Below are 17,184 nucleotides of genomic sequence, written 5' to 3'. Positions count from 1 at the left end.
CGGAACAAGATACTGGGGTGGGAGGAAGTCAGGCGGGGCTATAGGACTTCTATCACCTTTTCAAACATACCTATCCCAGGCTTGGCATTATCATGAAAAGCAACCTACCTTTGTCTGCCCAGAGCAGAAGCTGGGACCGCAGCAGTCTCCAGAGAAAGTTGGGGCCCAGGAATGGGGGCAGGAGGAACACACATACTTCTCCCTGGGGGATAAGACTCCTCCCGTTAACCATTACCTCACTGCTCCTAAGGCAGTGTCTTTAAGGAGGCGGGACGTGGCAGGTTAGGTGGGAGGGTCAGCTGTTTTTCATGGACCTTGTCCCTACCCTGAGCACGGGGTCACTGATCCAACTATGGAAGCAGCTGCAGGTAGGAGACTGGGAGAAATCCTCTGCTGGGGACTTGAGAGGGCAGTTGAGAGGGCAGATTGGGAGGCCAAGGCTTTGGGACCAGGGTGTACTTGATGTTGGGGCTTGGTGCCCGGAGGCAAATAGATGGCGAGTTAGAAGAGAAGAGGTGAGTGGATAGGTCTGTCTTCCTGGTCCACGCCCCGTCCTGATATGCTCAGATTTCTGTGGACTGGGAGGCAAAGGGAAGAGAGAAGAAGGGAAGGTCTTTCTGGAGCAGAATGGAGGGGGCAAGTTCTAAATTTGGGGGTTCGCCCAAGTCCTTTCAGTTAATGACTGTGGAAGAGGAGTGGGGTGGGGAGGGAATGCGCCCCTCCTCTCCTCATCCCTTCTTTGCCCAGCAGATCTTCAGGACACAGCCTCGTTAACTCTGTAAGTTCCACGCTGGGAAGGATTGGGGCAAGGGGCAGAGGAGATCCAAGGTGGGGAAGGCCTTCATTCGCACAAGTAGAGACCGGGACCAGAGTCCTGATGTCAGCTTGCTCCTACCTGTGTCCCTTGCCTCCTTGCAGGAAGTTTGAGTTTAACCCAAAGCAGGGCATTGATAATCCTGTCCTCTCTCTGGCTGAAGACCTTGACCCCTCCGGTAACCCCCTCGCCCTGGGCAACCATTCCCTTTCCCCAGAGATACCACAGCTCCTCTCCGGCCTCCCGTCTCCTTGGTAACCACTCCACTCGGCCTCCCTCTGATAGCAGCCTGGTGGGGAGTAACTGTGTGGAGGTAGGAGGGGTTTGGGTGTTTTCTTTTGTCCAAGCCACTCTTCCCACATTTGGGTATTTGGCCCCACTGCCCAATACTTAACTGGGTAGGAGCCTGCCCAGTGCCCTATCACAAGGGTAGCGTCTGCCAGGCACAAGGCGACTTGTATTTAGGCCCCCTCTTCCTCCCCCTTTTCTGTTGCCCACATCCCCTTCCAGATCTCTGGAGCCTGGAGCGGCCTCGCTTCTGTCTGCTGAGCAAAGAGGAGGGCAGGAGTTTTGGCTTCCACCTGAGACAGGATCTGGGCAAGGCTGTGCCTGTGGTGTGCAGGGTGGAGCCAGGCACCTCTGCCCAGCGCCAGGGTCTTCGGGAAGGGGACCGGATCCTAGGGGTGAACGACCACGTTGTAGAATGTGAAGACTATGCTGTGGTGAGGTTGGGCTGGGGCTTCCCTGTGGCGTAGAACATCCCTTAGCACCTCAAGGAGAGAGAAAGTCACTTCCCTGGATAGATGGGTGCAGTCCCTAAGCCTCAACCTCCCCTACCTTCCAGGATTTAGGGCTGCCCAGGTTGGGATGATCCGGAGAGTTGGTTCCAGGGGGTATAGCTCAGGGGTAGAGCATTTGGCTGCAGACAGCTCGTTCCAGGGAGGGGGCGCTGGCAAGAGGGGCCGCTCCCAACCTCCCCCTGCATGCCCTCTCTTTAGGTGGTGCGCCGTATCCGGGCCAGCGGTCCGCGGGTGTTGCTGACAGTTTTGGCGCAGCACGTGTATGACATGGTTCAAGATCGGCAGGGGAACAGTGCCCACCTGTCTCCTACTCTCGGCCCAGGGGTCCGGCCCCGACTGTGTCACGTAGTGAAAGATGAGGGCGGCTTTGGCTTCAGTGTCACCTACAGTGAGCCCCGAGGCTCGGGAGGGAGGTCAAGAGCGGGATCTCAGCCCAGTTCTGGGCAGGTGGCAGATGGAAACTTGTTTTTTTGTTTTTTTTTTCCGGCTTCCAGGTTATCAGGCTCCTTTCTGGTTGGTGCTGAGCACTGGAGGAGCAGCTGAGCGGGCCGGGGTGCCTCCTGGGGCCCGACTGCTAGAAGTGAATGGGGTCAGCGTGGAGAAGTTCACTTATAACCAACTCAGCAGGAAGGTATGGCCGGCTGTCTTCCCCCATTCGGGCCTCACCCCTCTGGGCCCGGGGGCCATGCCTCAGGCAGCAGATTCCTCCCCCTCACACTCATCTTCTCATCTGACCTTGTACCTCCTGCCATCCTTCCCTTCACAGTTCCTGCTAGGCTCTTCTCTCCCCCACCCTTAGTGCCTCCTTCCTGGGGTTTGGAGGAGGGGCTGGCTCTGCCCTCCCTACCCAGCTGGTTGATGCCGATGCCCTGCTGGGTTCCTACAGCTTTGGCAGAGTGGAGAGCAAGTGACCCTGCTGGTGGCCGGGCCAGAGGTGGAAGAACAGTGTCGCCAGCTGGGAATGCCCCTGGCTGCGCCCTTAGCGGAGGGCTGGGCACTGCCCACCAAGCCGCGCTCTCTGCACCTACAGAAGGGGCCCCGGGGCTTTGGGTTCCTGCTTCGGGAGGAGAAAGGTCTTGACGGCCAACCTGGTGAGCGGTAGTCCCGGAGGCGGGTAGGGAAGGTGTGTGTTAAACCTGTTCACATTCGACTCTCAGTGCATATAAGTGGTATCCCTGGCTGAACCCCAGCCCCGAGCCTCCTCCTACTGTGTCCCCCCCCCCCCGGGGTCAGTCCCTCAGTGTGCCCACAGTGGCCTGGGCTGGCACTGGGGTTAGCAGGGAAGGGGCCATGAGGATGTTTATGTCCTAGGACAGTTCCTGTGGGAGGTGGACCCAGGACTGCCAGCTGAGAAAGCCGGGATGCAGGCTGGGGACCGGCTGGTGGCTGTGGCTGGGGAAAGTGTGGAGGGGCTGGGCCACGAGGAGACAGTGTCCAGGATCCGTGCGCAGGGCTCCTCTGTCTCCCTCACTGTTGTCGACCGTAAGGCTGACCGCTTCTTCAGCATGGTGCGAGCTGAGGGCCGGGGGCTGGAGTGGGGGCAGGAATGGAGCAGGGCTCCGGTAGGGGGGAGAAGCAAAAAAGAAAGGTTTGTTCTGTCTGCCTCCTTCCAGGTTCGCTTGTCCCCACTTCTCTTCTTGGAGAGCACAGAGGCTCCTGCCTCTCCCCAGGAAAACTGCTCGGCCTCTTTGGTTGAAACCAAGGACCTACCAGTTGAAGACACAGCCATGCCTCTTGTCCCGTGTGGCTCCCGCCAGTGCTTCCTGTACCCTGGGCCTGGCGGTGGCTACGGCTTCCGGCTTACCTGTGTGGCCAGTGAGCCTCGTCTCTTCGTCTCCCAGGTGACTTATGCCCTATGGACCTCGGATCTTTTCAGTCCTTTGCCTCCTAATGAGCCGTCATCTGCTTCCCTCCCAAGGTCTTAGAGCATCCAGCAACTTTTCCACGGCGTCCCATGTTCTGTAACCCCCCTCTTCACCAGGTGACCCTAGGAGGCTCAGCTGCCCGGGCCGGGCTGCAAACGGGAGATGTGATTCTGGAGGTGAATGGGTATCCCATGGGTGGAGAGAATGACCTGGAAAAGCTTCAGCAGCTGGTTGAGGCTGAGCCACCCCTCTGCCTGAAGCTGGCCGCCAGGTCCTGCCGGGGCTTCGAAGCCTGCGATCGCCCAGGGTTTGGAGAGGTAAGGAAGTAGGGACAGACGGGCAGTGAGCAGCCAGAGAAAGAGCCCAAGAGGAGGGCTACAGGGTGAAGCAGTGTGAGGCATGCAGGTTGGGACTTTAGACCATGGTAGGTGGGGACAGAAGGACCCAGGGAACAAGCCACATCCCTGGGCGGTCCAGTGGGGGTGGGGGCAGGGGCAGGGGCAGGGAAAAGGAACTCTTCTGATCCTTGAATGACCTTCTGTCTTCTCTCTCTCTCTGCTCAGGACGGGGCTCTAGCCTCAGAGCTGCTGTAGTCCTCCTCTGCTGGACAAAGATCTGCCCATTGGCCTTCCCGTCTTCACTCTCTGGCTTGTGATGGTAGGAGCTGAGAAGCTCTCTTTAAGCCAGAACTGCAGCTCTAGGATTCCGGACACCCCCAATCACAGGATTGCCCAAGGTCTCCCTCCCTTCCTCCCAGAAGAGGGTGTGGCCAGAGGCCTCCGGCAGGCCCACTAGGGGGCCTAGGAGCATCGGTTGTGTCCCTGGGATGAACTTCCCGCCCGAAAGGAAGAATGGTGTGATTTCGTGATTTGTAATAAATTAGACCCTTTCCCAGCACAGAGCTCCTAAAACCCTTGGAATTTCCGAAGTAGTAAGATGACAAACGTGCCTTCTGTTACTCGTACCAAGCCCCTTTCAACCACATCTGACTTTGTTAATTAAGGAAGTGATTTTTGGAAAGCACCTAAGGTTGGGGGACTGGTTGCCAGGGGAACCTACCACGTGATTAGAGAGGGTTGGAACTTTCAGCCCCGCCCCGCCCCGCCCCACCCCACCCCCACCCTGGACCTCCCGGGAGGGGAGAGGCACTGGAGGTTGAATTAATCACCAATGACCAATGGTTTCACTGCTTGTGCCTCCACAGTGAAGCCTCCATAAAAAAACCCCCAAAAGGACGGGGTTCAGGGAGCCTGGAGGTGCCGGCCGGGTGGTGTACCCAGAGGGGGCATGGAGCTCCCACGCTCATGCCTTGTCCCGTTCCTACTTTCATCTGGCCGTTCCTGACTTGTGTCCTTTATAAAAAACCGGCAATCTAGCGATTAAAAGGTTTCTCTTGAGTTCTGTGAGCCGCTCTGGCAAATATTGGAACCCAAGGGTGGGGGGGCGGGGTCGTGGGAACCTTTGTGTTTTGGCCAGCTGGTCAGAAGCACAGATGACAACCGCTGGCTTTTGAAGTGGGGCCCGTCTTGCGGGGCTGAGCCTGAGGGATCTGATGCTCTCTTCACGTCAGTAGTGACAGAACTGAGTTAACTTGTAAGGCACCCGGCTGGTGTCCACAGAACTGTTAGGGGATTTCTTGGTGTGGGAAACCAACCCCCCCCCCCCCCCACATTTGACCAGAGGTGAAATAGTACTGGGAGGGTTGTAGTAAAATAGAGGAGAATCCCAGGGTTTTCCCTTTTTAGGTGGGCTGTGGGCTGGCTAGGATTGAAGCTATCTGGAACTTGCCCTAGGCATGACGCCAGGAGACTCGGGTATATTGCAAGAATTTGGAGACAAGTTACACCTTCCTCTGCAACCTGAGGATTGTGCGGGCTGGTGGCTGGTCACTGTTAGTCTATTATAGAAATGGCCTTTCTCCTACAAATCTGGCTGCCTGTGTTGGGGGGGTGGGGGGGGGGTCCGGGACGGTGGTTTGGAGGGACCAAAAAAGCTCCAGACCCAAGGCATGGGACCCAGTTTCTCTAAAAGAGAGTTGAGACCTTACCGAATTTCTCTCCTCTCGTTCAGTCTTCGGAGTAATGGGTCAGCCCAGAGCCAAGCTGCCCCGTAAGAGGTCCTCACCTCTGCCAAAAAGCCACAGCCCACAGTTCTGCTGAGTTCCACATGGAGACAGCTTTATTGCTGGAGCCTCCCAGAGCCCCAGAGGCTAGAGGCTTACAGCTTCACAGATCCAGGGGATTGAGTCCAAACTGGCGGAGCCGCTCCTTGTATTTGGTATGAAGTCTCAGCACGGCCCCATCCCACTGAGGCTTCACTGCTCTCAGCTTGGCCAAGAGTTGGTCCAGGCTGCCCTGCAGACACCAAGCTTCAGGCCCCAGGAAGGGAGAGGGCAGCGTGAGGGGTGCCCCAGGCTAGTCTGTAAGCTCTCCTTTGCCAGTGGCTTCTTCGAGCTTTTACACTTAGTGGGCATGGTTGCATCCCCTGGTTGTCTGCCCTCAAGACAGAGCAGATTTCCTTGTGGAGATGCTTCTTTTCCTTCCCCCGGTCTGTCACTGTCATACTAGTTGGGGTTTGGGGGGATGGGGGAGTGCTGGGTACTGGGGTGGTTGGGATTCAAACAGGGGTGCTTACATGTAAGATTTCCTCGTACTTGGCCTCCATGTCTGCCACGTGTGCCCGAAGCTGAGCCAGAGTCTGGTCCCGCTCTCTGAGGGCCTGCTCTGCCCCTTCCCGTGCGGCCTCAGCCTCCCTCTGGCACGTCTCTGTGGGGCCGGGCAGAAGGAGAAAGAGGATTGGGTAGTGACACTCTACCTGTGAACAGAGTCTCCAAAGGTACCTAAAAAGCGGAACTTCAAGGGATCATTCCAGACTCCCCCAGTATCACCAATTTTCCCGCAGTCCGTATAAAGAGCGGACATATACCTCTAAGGTACAGTAGAGAGAGTAGTGGCATTGGGACAAGAGATGTGGGTCCAGAGTTTGGTTGTCGCTTATTGACTACCTGTGTAACCTCAGGCATGTCTCTCTCTAAGCCTAAGGTTCTTCATCTTTAAATACAGAACGATCCAAACCTTACAGGCTTACTGTGAGTTGAATGCGAGCATATAGGGGGAAATGTATAGTATATACAGGAGGTGCTCCATAAATGCTGATCGAATTTAAATTCCAGAAAAGGCAAGGATGAGGAAGGGCATTCAGGGTCTGCATGGCAGATAAGCAACTCTTGGGTATCTGAGACTATTTTAGGTTAAACTGAGGCTATTTTAGGTTAGGAAAACTTTGAGACCACAATTGTGAAAGATCTTATGTGCACGCTAACATAGCTCAACTGCATCCTGTAACCAAGAGAGAAAGGAAAAACTTCCTGTTTTTTACATTTTTGCTTATCCGGAAGGTTTATTCCTTTATGTAGCAAGTACTTATGTAGGACTGAGCATGCATGAGGCATTGAACATATGGACGTAAGTCTAATATCTTTCCTCAGTTTCATTGTGAAAATCAGCTGAGAGGAAGTATGTTTTGCCCATGACAGACATGGCAGTGTGGGGAGAAAGATCTGGATTTGGAGAGACCATTGAGAGAGGAAGATGGGGTAAGAGACTTGGGTCTTTTTTTAGTTACAACGTAAGAGGTTTTTGCCATCTTGAACCCTCTGCTCCAATCCTCCATGGTGGGAGAGTTGATGGGGAAAAGGATAAGAGAGGGCGCATGGGTGGCTCAGTCGGTTAAGTGTCCAACTTTGGCTCAGGTCATGATCTTGCGGCCCCTGAGTTCGAGCCCCGCTTCGGGCTCTGTGCTGACAGCTCGGAGCCTGGAGCCTGCTTTGGATTCTGTGTCTCCCTCTCTCTCTACCCCTCCCCCGCTCGCTCTCTGTCTCTCAAAAATGAATAAATGTTAAAAAAAAAAATTTTTTTTAAAAAAAGGAAAAGGGTAAGAGAGCCTAGATAGCAGTCTTCTAGAGAAGGACTTTTTTTTTTTTTTTAATGTTTATTTTTGAGAGAGAGCACAAGCAGGGCAGGGGCAGACGGAGACGGGGACAAAGGATCCAAAGTGGGCTCCATGCTAACAGCAGTGAGCCTGATGCGGGGCTCAAACCAACGAACCGTAAGATCATGACCTGAGCCATCATCAGATGCTCAACAGACTGAGTCGCCCAGGGTTCCCTAGAGAAGGACCATCGTAAGTCCACCCCTGCAGACTTGGACCTTGTCAGTGCCCCTTGGAGAGACAGGGGTTAGGGAGTGGAAGCCTACCCAGCTGCTCCCGAAGGCCCCTCACTTCTTCTTCCAGCGGCCTGCTGCGGGTCTCCATTTCCTTCCGCAGGACTTGGCACTGACGACTCATCTCTGTGGTGGGGGCAGAGGGTCCCAGGTGTGGATGGAGTGGTGGAGAAAGGAAGGGACATTGTGGGCAGGGAGGGCCTTCTTGGTCCAGTGGGACAGGAGCATAAAGGCCGCCTTGGTGGTTCTTGTGATTCTGAGAGGCTGGCCGACCCCGAAAAGCTGGGGAAGAGCTAGGAAACCAAGCCCCTTTCCCCATTCCAACTCAGTACCTAGACTGTAGCCCTTCATGAGATAAAGGCCATGACTGCATTTTTTAATCCACAAAGCACATGGCATCAGGCATCCAGGAAGGTTCCTGCCTGGGATCCTGGGAGGCTGTCCTTCGTTTCCTTCAGGACCCTGCCTAATTCATGCTGAGCGGGGAAGGTTAAAGTTAGGCATGGCAGACGGACATCTTTCTTGTTTCACTTCCTTGTATCCTCTGGCCCTCTTGGCTGTCCTTTTCCAAGCCCCTGTCTCCTGCCCACCTGCCTGACCAACCACACACACCTGCATAGACGGCCTTCCCCTCACTTCGGGCCTCTTGCAACTCAGCCTCTAGCACTCGCAGCCTCCACCTCAGCTGGTCTTCAGAAGCCTTGGCTCGGCGGGCCTCGTCCCTCCTCAGAGCTGTGAAAAGTCCCAGAGCCGTCCTCACAACTGGCTGGGGGTCCCACGTGGCCCTGTGGGCTTGATGGACCGTGCCCACCTCTGGGAACCCGGTGGCAGGCTTCCAGCCTTTCATTTTCCCTCTGGGTTGGAAATGGGTTTGTCCCTGGAATGCCATGAGCTTTTCCTTACTAAGGGAAACCCCCCTCTATGTTCTGCTTATAAAAACTAGCTATCATCACCAATCCTCCCGGCCCAACCCTTCCTCGCAAGGTCAGTTCTTCCTCCACCAGAGGATTGGCAGGGGTCACCTCAGCCTCCCGCAAACAGCTCTAAGCCTCCGAGCCTCTGACGATGTGAAATGCCCCCCCCCCCCCCAGCCCACCTCTGTTGTCCTGAGCTTCCACTTTCTTACCCAAGTGGTCTTGGAGCAACTCCTTTTCCAGCACTGCCAGCCTGTGTGCGGATTTGGCTTCCACATCTGCCCTGGCAAGTTGGCAAAGCCTCAGCTTGGTCTCCTTGGGCCTTTAGGACCTTATCGTGATCTCAGCCTCCCTCACTTCTCCCCATCCTCATGCCACGCCCTGAACTTTCTTCCTGCAGGAGATCTGAGGACCTTTCAAGGAGGGATTTCCGATGGCAGGGACTACTGAGTTCCCTGCTGTCTCCTGGCAGCCCAGCCCAGGGTAGGTACTCAGAATATGTGTGATGAATATATAGGGAAGGCACAAAGCCAGAAGGGCAGCACAGAGTAGGTATATGCCGGTTTCCCCAATTTCCCAGCTCCATGGAACGTGGAGGGAAGATATCGGGGGAGAGGGTCCTGAAGGCTCTATCTTGTCATGCAGAGGGCTGAATTCTCTCTGGAGCACCTCTGCTTGGTGTCCAAGCCAGAGAATGGAGAAGCAGGAGGCGCTCACCTCCATCCACCCTGACTCACCAGCACCCACATTCTTTTTCTTCTTCTGTGACCCAGCTTTCATCCCTTTTCCTTTGGTCTTAGATGGCATCTCCTTGCTGTCCTGGGGAAGGAGAGGACTTGTATTTAAGATTGCACATGGGGGGCGCCTGGCTGGCTTGGTCGGTTAAGCGTCTGACTTCGGCTCAGGTCATGACCTCGCCATCCGTGAGTTCGAGCCCCGAGTCGGGCTCTGTGCTGACAACTCAGAGCCTGGAGCCTGTTTCGGATTCTGTGTCTCCCTCTCTCTCTGCCCCTCCCCCATTCATGCTCTGTCTCTCTCTGTCTCAAAAATGAATAAACGTTAAAAAAAAAAATTTTAAAAAAGACTGCACATGGGGTTGCTTTCCTGACCCCTAGATTGAACCAGGAGTCCCAGGAGAGTTAGAGCTCTAGTCTCCGAGCATGTCTCTTATACCTTCCAGAAGCTTCTGTTCTTGGTCTCCTTGGACCTTTAGGCAAGCCTGGGGTAGGGGGAAGGTAGAGCTGTTTCTTTCTACCAGTAAGGTTCTATGTACAGAAATCATTCCCCTCTACCCTCTTTTGGAGAAAATAAACCTCAGTACTTGTCTCTTCCCTCTTCCAGTCACCCTTACCCTGCCTCGTCCTACCTGTAGGATCCTCTCTTGCTTCTGTTGTATTTCCCTGTAGGGTGACCCACTCATGGAGAGGGGCAGAGAAATGGCCCAACCAGCTAGGAGCCTGAGGAGGAGCCTGGGTTCTGGAAGCCAATCCAGGGTGACAAATTTCCTTTGAGGGCAGGACTGAGAACTGGAAGGTTCGGTTTCGGTTTCGGGAGGCTGGGTGTTGTCCAGGTAACTGGGAAACATGGAGTCAGAGACAGGTGGAATGGGCCAAGTACAAAGCTTAAAATAGCAAGGTCCCAGAGGGTCAATTCTTCAATTCTCTCCTTATCCCTAAGTTCTAAATGTAGTTTGAGGAGAAAGGGCTTTGGAGCCCGGTAACTATGCTTCATTTCCATGTAGCACTGCCTGAGGTTTGGAGACTTACAAGTTACAGATTTACACATCTGATATGGTGCTGTTATGCTGATACAGCGGAAAAGAGCTCATAGTAGCCATTTCGGGCAATTTACATCCCTAGGGCTGATCAGCAAATGACATTATTAGGCTTGGGGAAGGCATTCTGTAGCGTACAAGGGAAAGAAATGCAGGAGAAGGGAGTTGAGAGAGTTTCTCACATCGGAGAAAGGAGACACAGAAGAAAGATAGACCCACGGACTCCAGGCTGCTGACATAGAGGCTACAAATGTAGAAGAAAGGATACTGGTTAGAGACAAGAGCCATGGGTTCTAGTCCCCCCTCCAGTTATGTAAACTTGGCAAGCCATTATATTTTGCTCAGCTTCAGTTTCCTGGCCTTTAAATCTTTGATTCTGTAAATCCTGTAAGGCCTGGGTTTCAACTGGGCATTCACAGGGCTATCTTCCCTTCTGGAGACTTGATTTATTGATCTTCCCCTATTCTCTTATGAGGCTGGTTTTCAGAGACAGGTGCTCGGAAACTACTTTGCTGGGCTCTCTGTGGTATTGAGTTTGTCGGGGCTCCCTCTAGTGGACTTGCTTGACGCCCCCCCCCCCCCCCCCCCCCCCCCGCCACCCCGGCCAGGCTCCTAAATTTTTCTACTTAAATTATTGATGGTGCCTCCCTCTTGGGGATACTTTCTAGCATCTTGCTGGAGTCATGAATGGCTGGAAAAATGACTTTGCGGGAAGGAGTATGGTGAGCGACCTGCCCTTGTGAGGCAGCCTCTACCCTCCTTCCAGCCCTGTTGCTATTCTGGAGCCTTGTCATCTGTCTGCCACCTGGATCTCTGGGCACCATACTGGCTAGAATGAAAACAGCAAAAACGTCAGGGATTTCCCCCTTGTGGATTAAGGAACCTGCAGACTTTTTTAGCTATTTCTCTCTATCTCTGTCCCCCTCCACACTTCTGTTCAATTGCCTGTTGTCAGTTTGCATTTATTCTTCCCCCAGAACCGTTTCCCCCTGCATTGGAATGCAGTAGAGGTTTTTGCACTGGTCCTCCTCATCTAGAAGCCTCGTTGGGGTCATTTGCCACGGAATGATCAGTTTCTCTGTTATGCTGATGCATTGGATGACATTTTGAGGACAGAGTTTACAGAATACAAACGACATATCACGCCTTGGAAGAGCATTTACTTTTCAAATATGTTCAGTCAACCAACCGACATTCAGGTGCAGAATGAGGATGTGGTCTGGGTGAAGGTGAAATGTAATAAAAGTGCCTCATGTCACATGATGTGATGGTACAAACTGAGCCAGCTCTAGAATAACCAAGAATGACACTGTGATCAACAATCCAATCCCATCTTGAGTACACTTTGAAAATAAGCCAAGTAAAAATTATTAAACAAAAAAAAAGGCCAAGCTTTCCTTCTTTTTTCATTAACGTTAAAATTTTTTTTTTACTGTTTATTTATTTTTGAGAGAGAGAGAGAGATAAAGACACACACGGAGCATGAGTGGGGGAGGGGCAGAGAGAGAGGGAGACACAGAATCTGAGGCAAGCTCCAGGCTCTGAGCTGTCAGCACAGAGTCCGACAGGGGGCTTGAGCCCGAGAACCGTGAGATCATGATCTGAGCTGAAGTCGGATGCTTAGGCATTTGGTTAAATTTCTTTTTAAAATTCATTTATTTTCTGAGAGAGAGAGAGAGCGCGAGAGACCGAGAGTGCGAGTGGGAGAGGGGCAGAGAAAGAGGGAGACTCCCAAGCAGGCTCTGGTGCTGCCAGTACAGTGCCCGTGCGGGGGTTCAAAGTCACCAACCCGTGGGATCATGACCTGAGCTGAAGTTGTCGCTCAACTGACCGAGCCACCCAGGTGCCCCACTCATTAACTTCAGTTTAGAAGTGAAAATAGGAACTATCACCGGACAGAACTCTGTCCATCCAGGAGTGTTTAAGGGATATAGAGGAGAGAACTGTCACTCTGCTTTATTCAAATATGCGAGGTAGGTCATTTGTATATTTAAAGAAATATGTCTTCTTCAGCAGAAACAAAGTACAAACTATACAAGTTGTACAAACAATACAATTTGATGACGGAGGGGGGAAATACCCTGTGTACCTACACTGTGTTAGGTACTGTGGAAGACCAAAGTCAACAAGACAGTATGGCATGAATTAATGTATGGTAGCTGTAAGAATAAATGGTTATGGAAATTTAGAGGAGGAAAGGGTTATTTCTAGCTGGAATGTCTGGTTATTTCTAGCTGAATTCTGAAGAATGGATTGAACTTCAGTAGCACACTTTGGGCAGAGGGAATGCTCTGAGCAATGTGGATGGAAAAAAAAAAAAAAGAATTGTGGTATTTTGTGATTTGGTCAGTCACCCAGCATAGTATGTGCATTGATATTATAAAACTGCAAGGTAGTTTGGAGTTAGATCATGACTGTTAACTTCATTCAGGAGACCATTAGCAGTGTTTAAAGGTTTCTTTCTTTTCTTTTCTAAAAAAAATTTTAATGTTTATTTTTGAGAGAAAGAGAGAGAGGGAGACACGGAATCTGAAGCAGGCTCCAGGCTCTGAGCTGTCAGCACAGAGCCCGACGCGGAGCCCAAACCCACGGGCCATGAGATCATGACCTGAGCTGAAGTCAGACACACTTAATCGACTGAGCCACCTAGGCGCCCCTTAAAGTTTTTTTTCTGATGCTGTCAGAACTGTAGTTCAGGAAGACTGGTCTGGTGGCAGAAAGGATTGGAGGTGGCAGGGAAACCAGTGAGGAAAAGGTTTTAATAGATCAGGGGAGAGAAAGGGAGGGCCTGCAGCTAGGGTGGTAGATGGGAAGTTTTGACAATTATCTAAGAGCCGTGCTTAGATTTTCCTTTGGGAGATTTCTTCTCTTTCTAATTCTACTGATAGGAAACGATAATGCTGACTCCTTAATCAATCTTAGATAAAGGCCACTGAATTGCAGGATAAGGAGGTCTGACAGATAGGTCTTTGAGTCCAGAGATATTCCCCCCCCTTACAGGGGCACACAATAAACTCAATTGCTTAATCAGTCAAGGGCTCCGTGGAGGACCCAGGTGGGAGGATCTAAGACTGAACTGAGTACTTACGGCCACACTAGAGCCTGCAAGCTCCCAAAGAAGAGGCTCAGAATTAACAAATTAGGTCAGGGCAGTTCCTTCTTCAGGAAGAAAGTTCCCTTTTTTCATAGTTTTTCCAACGAAGCTTTTAGACTAGAGAAGTGGAAATGACTGGGAACTGCTTTTGTTTCATGAGAGGAGTACTCCTCGGGCTAGGGCTCGCAGCTGTCTTTCTGTGGTCAAGGCCTGGTGCTGGGGATGCTAACCTGCGGTGCAATGCGCTGAGCCCGGGGAATCTTAAGCACATACCCAATTCCCAGAAAAGGAACTAGTGTTCAGAAGCCAAAAAACGGGGAAATGTTTTGTTTTCAGAAGGTCAAAGGGCCTGGAAGAAGAGCTTGCGGCCTAAGTGTCTTAAGCCTTTCTGGAGTGTTCGTAATCAGGGTGGAACAGTCTGCAGCATTCGCATTCCTGTCCCTCGGTGCCGACTTAATGAGTTTAAAACACCAAAGGGGTGGGGAAACAACTTCCATTTTTCTCCCACAATGTTCAGAAGCAAATGACTTTAAGCTCAATTTCCTTATTTACCAGGTATGTGGCGGAAGACTTGACGTTAAGTTTCTTTCTACGGCTAGCTGTCCTAATTTAAATACCCCAATCACCCCGCAAAGAGAGCCAACCTAACAACCCACAAGGAACATGGAGGGCTCGGCTTCTGTCTAACGCGCAGACTCCACCCCAGACCCCGCCCCTTCCTTTCCCGGATTCTCCAGCAGAGGGCGCAGGCGCAAAGGTTCTGGCTGGGCCCGCCCCCGGGGGCAGGGGAGGGGTAGGCGGCGCGGAAACTTGGCCTCGGCTTTCCGGGAGCTGTGGCTCGGGAGGGGGTGGCGCAGGAAGGGTCGCTACCCAGTCGGGACCGGGCCGCCGGCTTCCCGGAGCGCCGTGCGCTCCTCCCGTCCCCGGGCTTGCGCTCTCGGAAGGGGCGCGCCCGCGCGAACCTCGCTCCCGTCACCGCCCACTCCTCCTCCCCGCGGCCGCCCCTCCCTCCGCCCGGACAGCCGGCGGCGGCTGCGGCGGCGGCGGCCGGGAGAGGCCCCTCCTTCACGCCCTCCTTCTTTCCCTCGCTCGCAGCGGAGCGGAGCCGGCGGACGCGGCTGGGCCCCCAACCCTCCCCGGGCCATGGCCGGCAACGTGAAAAAGAGCTCTGGGGCCGGGGGCGGCGGCAGCTCCGGGGGCTCGGGCTCTGGCGGCCTGATCGGGCTCATGAAGGACGCCTTCCAGCCGCACCACCACCACCACCACCACCACCTCAGCCCCCACCCGCCCGGCACCGTGGACAAGAAGATGGTGGAGAAGTGCTGGAAGCTCATGGACAAGGTGAAAGGCCTGCCCAGGACCCGCGGGAGCAGGGGTGGGCGTGGGCGGAGGGGGCCGAGGGAGGGGAAGGAAGGGACAGAGGAAGCTGGGGGAGGGGACGGGTCATGCGGGGCTGGGGAGGCAAGGAGCTGGGGTGACCCGGCCGAAGGGTGGGGGACGCGGGGGTGAGGAAGAGACCGGGAAGGTGGGGGTCGGCGGTGGGGGAAGGGCTGCGGTTGGGAGTTGGGGAACGTTGAGATAGTGTTTGGGGGTGGCGAGACAAAGATGGGTTGGGGGCTGGGGTGAAGGTTAACTGGGAAGCCACTAGGGCGGAAGTATAATGGGGGGGTGCAGAGTTTGGGGCTCTGCAGGGTCTGGGGATGTGGGTCACGGAATTGGCCCCAGGAGGTAGGAGGGAGGGGGAGGGCGAAGAAGAGCGTGCAGTTTACCGGCTGGGGCTGTTAGCTGGATGAGCAGTGGAGCTCTGAGTCGGGAATTAACGTTTATGGGCTCTGTTTGAGAGACCTGGGGTCAGGACAACTCCGTAGGCAAACTGCGCTCGGGGAGAGCCCGTAGTTTTTTTCTCATTAAGATATTAACACCAAGGTAAAAGAAAATCAGGATGTTTAAATGGCCAAGGAAGTAACTTTCCTCCACCTCTAGCGCTGGGGCAAATTTTTATTCTCCAAAACATTGGATGTGATCCATTGCTGGTGCCGAGATTAAACCACAAGTTCTGGTTAGAAACATTATCTTTTGAAAGATGTATTAACTGAGCGTGCTAAGCAGCAGATTCTGACTTCTTCCAGATTCTGACTGCTTCCAGAACTTCCTCCTCATGCTGCTTTTAGCTGGGTTCTACTTTTTTCGTGGCCGACCTGACTCCTTGTTACAGGACCTGACTTTTACGCTTGTTCAATGAGCTTCTTTGCTTACCTTTTTTAAAGCAAGTTTGAAAAATATCGCTTTTATATTTAGCCATTAAGTGTGGCATTTGGGAGAAGTTCACCTCATTGTAGTGTCTATAATATAGTAGTCCAGAGTCCTTAAAAGTGTTTAAGCATTTTGAGAGCACCCAATATAGTGTTTTCTTAGTTCATTAATGGACATTAATTAATAACTTATTTTTGGAAAATTTCATATTGTCAGTGAAAAGTAACTGGAAGTATCTGGCATATTGTAAGAGAATGGTGTTATTTCCTCCAGAGGAAAATTGGTTTTCTCTGGTTCCTCTCTAGGTCTAGGTTCCTCTTCTGTCAAGTTCTTCATGGATTGTTTTGGACTAAAACAGCTAATAAGAATGATTATGAAACACTTGGCAAATATAAACGTGCTGTATAAATGCTTAATAAGTCCCGTGCGTGCATTAACACTCCTGAAGTGCATACAAGTGGTTTCAGAGACACTTTTTCAGGGCTGGTGTTTCTCATGTTAAATAATTGGTATTGTAGTTAATGATACAAGTTTTTTCATATTATGTTGGTGGTGTAGTTTTAATTTCATTATTTAGAAATTGTAATAAAACCATTATAGAAAGTTAGGCATGTAAAGGAAACTTTAAATTCATTGACACCTTTAAAAACGTTTTTTTTTCTTAAGTGTTTACTTATTTTTGAGAGAGACAGAATGCAAGTGGGAGAGGGGCAGAGAGCAAGGGAGACAGAATCTGAAGCAGGCTGCAGGCTCTTAGCTGTCAGCACAGAGCCCTATGTGGGGCACGAACTCAAACCACAAGATCTTGAGATCGTGACCTGAGCCGAAGTCGGAAGTTGGACCCTCAACCGACTGAGCCACCCAGGTGCCCCTCATTGACACCTTTTTAAAAAAATGCCAAATGTATTCAAGATCTGAAGTTTGTAGGTTTGCATTTTAAGGATTTACAGCTGAGGACTGAAAAGGTTCCCCTGGATTAAAAAAAAAAAATTGTATGTTTAATTAGTTTCTCGTGTAAGATACGTGTATGCAATATACCCAAACTTGTATGGATTAGAGACCTTTCCTTAAAAATAATAAACTTTTCCTCAAACTTTTGAATCTCTATAAGGTAGTTCAAATAAGATCCTTTTTAAACTTTTTTCCTTCATTTCTTTAAAGTATGTGTATAGCGATGTGATTTTTTTCTGCAGAATGTTTAGTTGTGTGGGGAGAATAGGACTCGTTTTGAGTGCTTTTCAGGTTTTGATAGCTTCAAGGGAAGTAGGTGCCCAGCTTTTCCTTTCTAGTGTTGGGAGAGAGGGATGTTTTATTCTTGTGTTGCTTGTCTTAGAAGGTGATTTTTAGTAATGTCTGTGCCCCGTATCACAAATTACTAGTCTTGTTTCTGGTGTATTCGGCTGATAGGTTCATATTGCTCTACAGATTTCCTGAGTACTTTCATAAG

At 52.0% G+C, this 17,184-nt stretch overlaps 3 protein-coding genes across 8 annotated transcripts in view; 2 read left to right on the top strand and 1 right to left on the bottom strand.

The window, feature by feature from the left end:
- The first annotated feature begins 30 nt into the window (after positions 1-30).
- On the top strand, positions 31-4,876 carry NHERF4 (NHERF family PDZ scaffold protein 4). Its single transcript, XM_015082064.3, has 11 exons — positions 31-368; positions 751-778; positions 919-992; positions 1,325-1,536; positions 1,813-2,002; positions 2,109-2,245; positions 2,501-2,705; positions 2,926-3,122; positions 3,228-3,455; positions 3,596-3,796; positions 4,043-4,876. Exons 1-11 carry the CDS (start codon positions 353-355, stop codon positions 4,070-4,072), a joined length of 1,518 nt encoding a protein of 505 aa, XP_014937550.2. The 5' UTR covers positions 31-352; the 3' UTR covers positions 4,073-4,876.
- Positions 4,877-5,499: 623 nt separating this feature from the next.
- CCDC153 (coiled-coil domain containing 153) lies at positions 5,500-10,040 on the bottom strand. 3 transcript variants are annotated; one of them, XM_015082055.3, is made up of 7 exons: positions 9,968-10,038; positions 9,354-9,435; positions 8,829-8,894; positions 8,315-8,434; positions 7,736-7,828; positions 6,114-6,244; positions 5,500-5,833 (listed from the first exon to the last, which is right to left on the bottom strand). In XM_015082055.3, exons 1-7 carry the CDS (start codon positions 10,034-10,036, stop codon positions 5,705-5,707), a joined length of 690 nt encoding a protein of 229 aa, XP_014937541.2. In that variant the 5' UTR covers positions 10,037-10,038; the 3' UTR covers positions 5,500-5,704. The 3 variants fall into 3 exon arrangements, with proteins under 3 accessions (XP_014937541.2, XP_053059953.1, XP_026892517.1); XM_053203978.1 differs by having other exon boundaries at positions 8,829-8,899; positions 9,334-9,435; positions 9,968-10,000; XM_027036716.2 differs by lacking the exon at positions 7,736-7,828 and having other exon boundaries at positions 9,968-10,040.
- A 4,225-nt stretch (positions 10,041-14,265) lies between these two features.
- The window catches only part of CBL (Cbl proto-oncogene), an 83,782-nt gene continuing 80,863 nt past the window's right edge, over positions 14,266-17,184 (top strand). For 3 of the 4 annotated variants that reach the window (XM_027036719.2, XM_027036718.2, XM_027036717.2), the window contains exon 1: positions 14,266-14,825. In XM_027036719.2, coding sequence (XP_026892520.2) covers positions 14,628-14,825 — 198 coding nt within the window. In that variant the 5' untranslated portion in view covers positions 14,266-14,627. The remainder of the gene's footprint in view (positions 14,826-17,184) is intronic. The other variant, XM_053203971.1, reaches the window with a different exon arrangement.

Source organism: Acinonyx jubatus, chromosome D1 (assembly GCF_027475565.1).
Source record: "Acinonyx jubatus isolate Ajub_Pintada_27869175 chromosome D1, VMU_Ajub_asm_v1.0, whole genome shotgun sequence".
NCBI lineage: Eukaryota > Metazoa > Chordata > Mammalia > Carnivora > Felidae > Acinonyx > Acinonyx jubatus.
The sequence above is the reverse complement of the archived record's forward strand: the minus strand, read 5'-3'. Positions and strand labels throughout refer to the sequence as shown.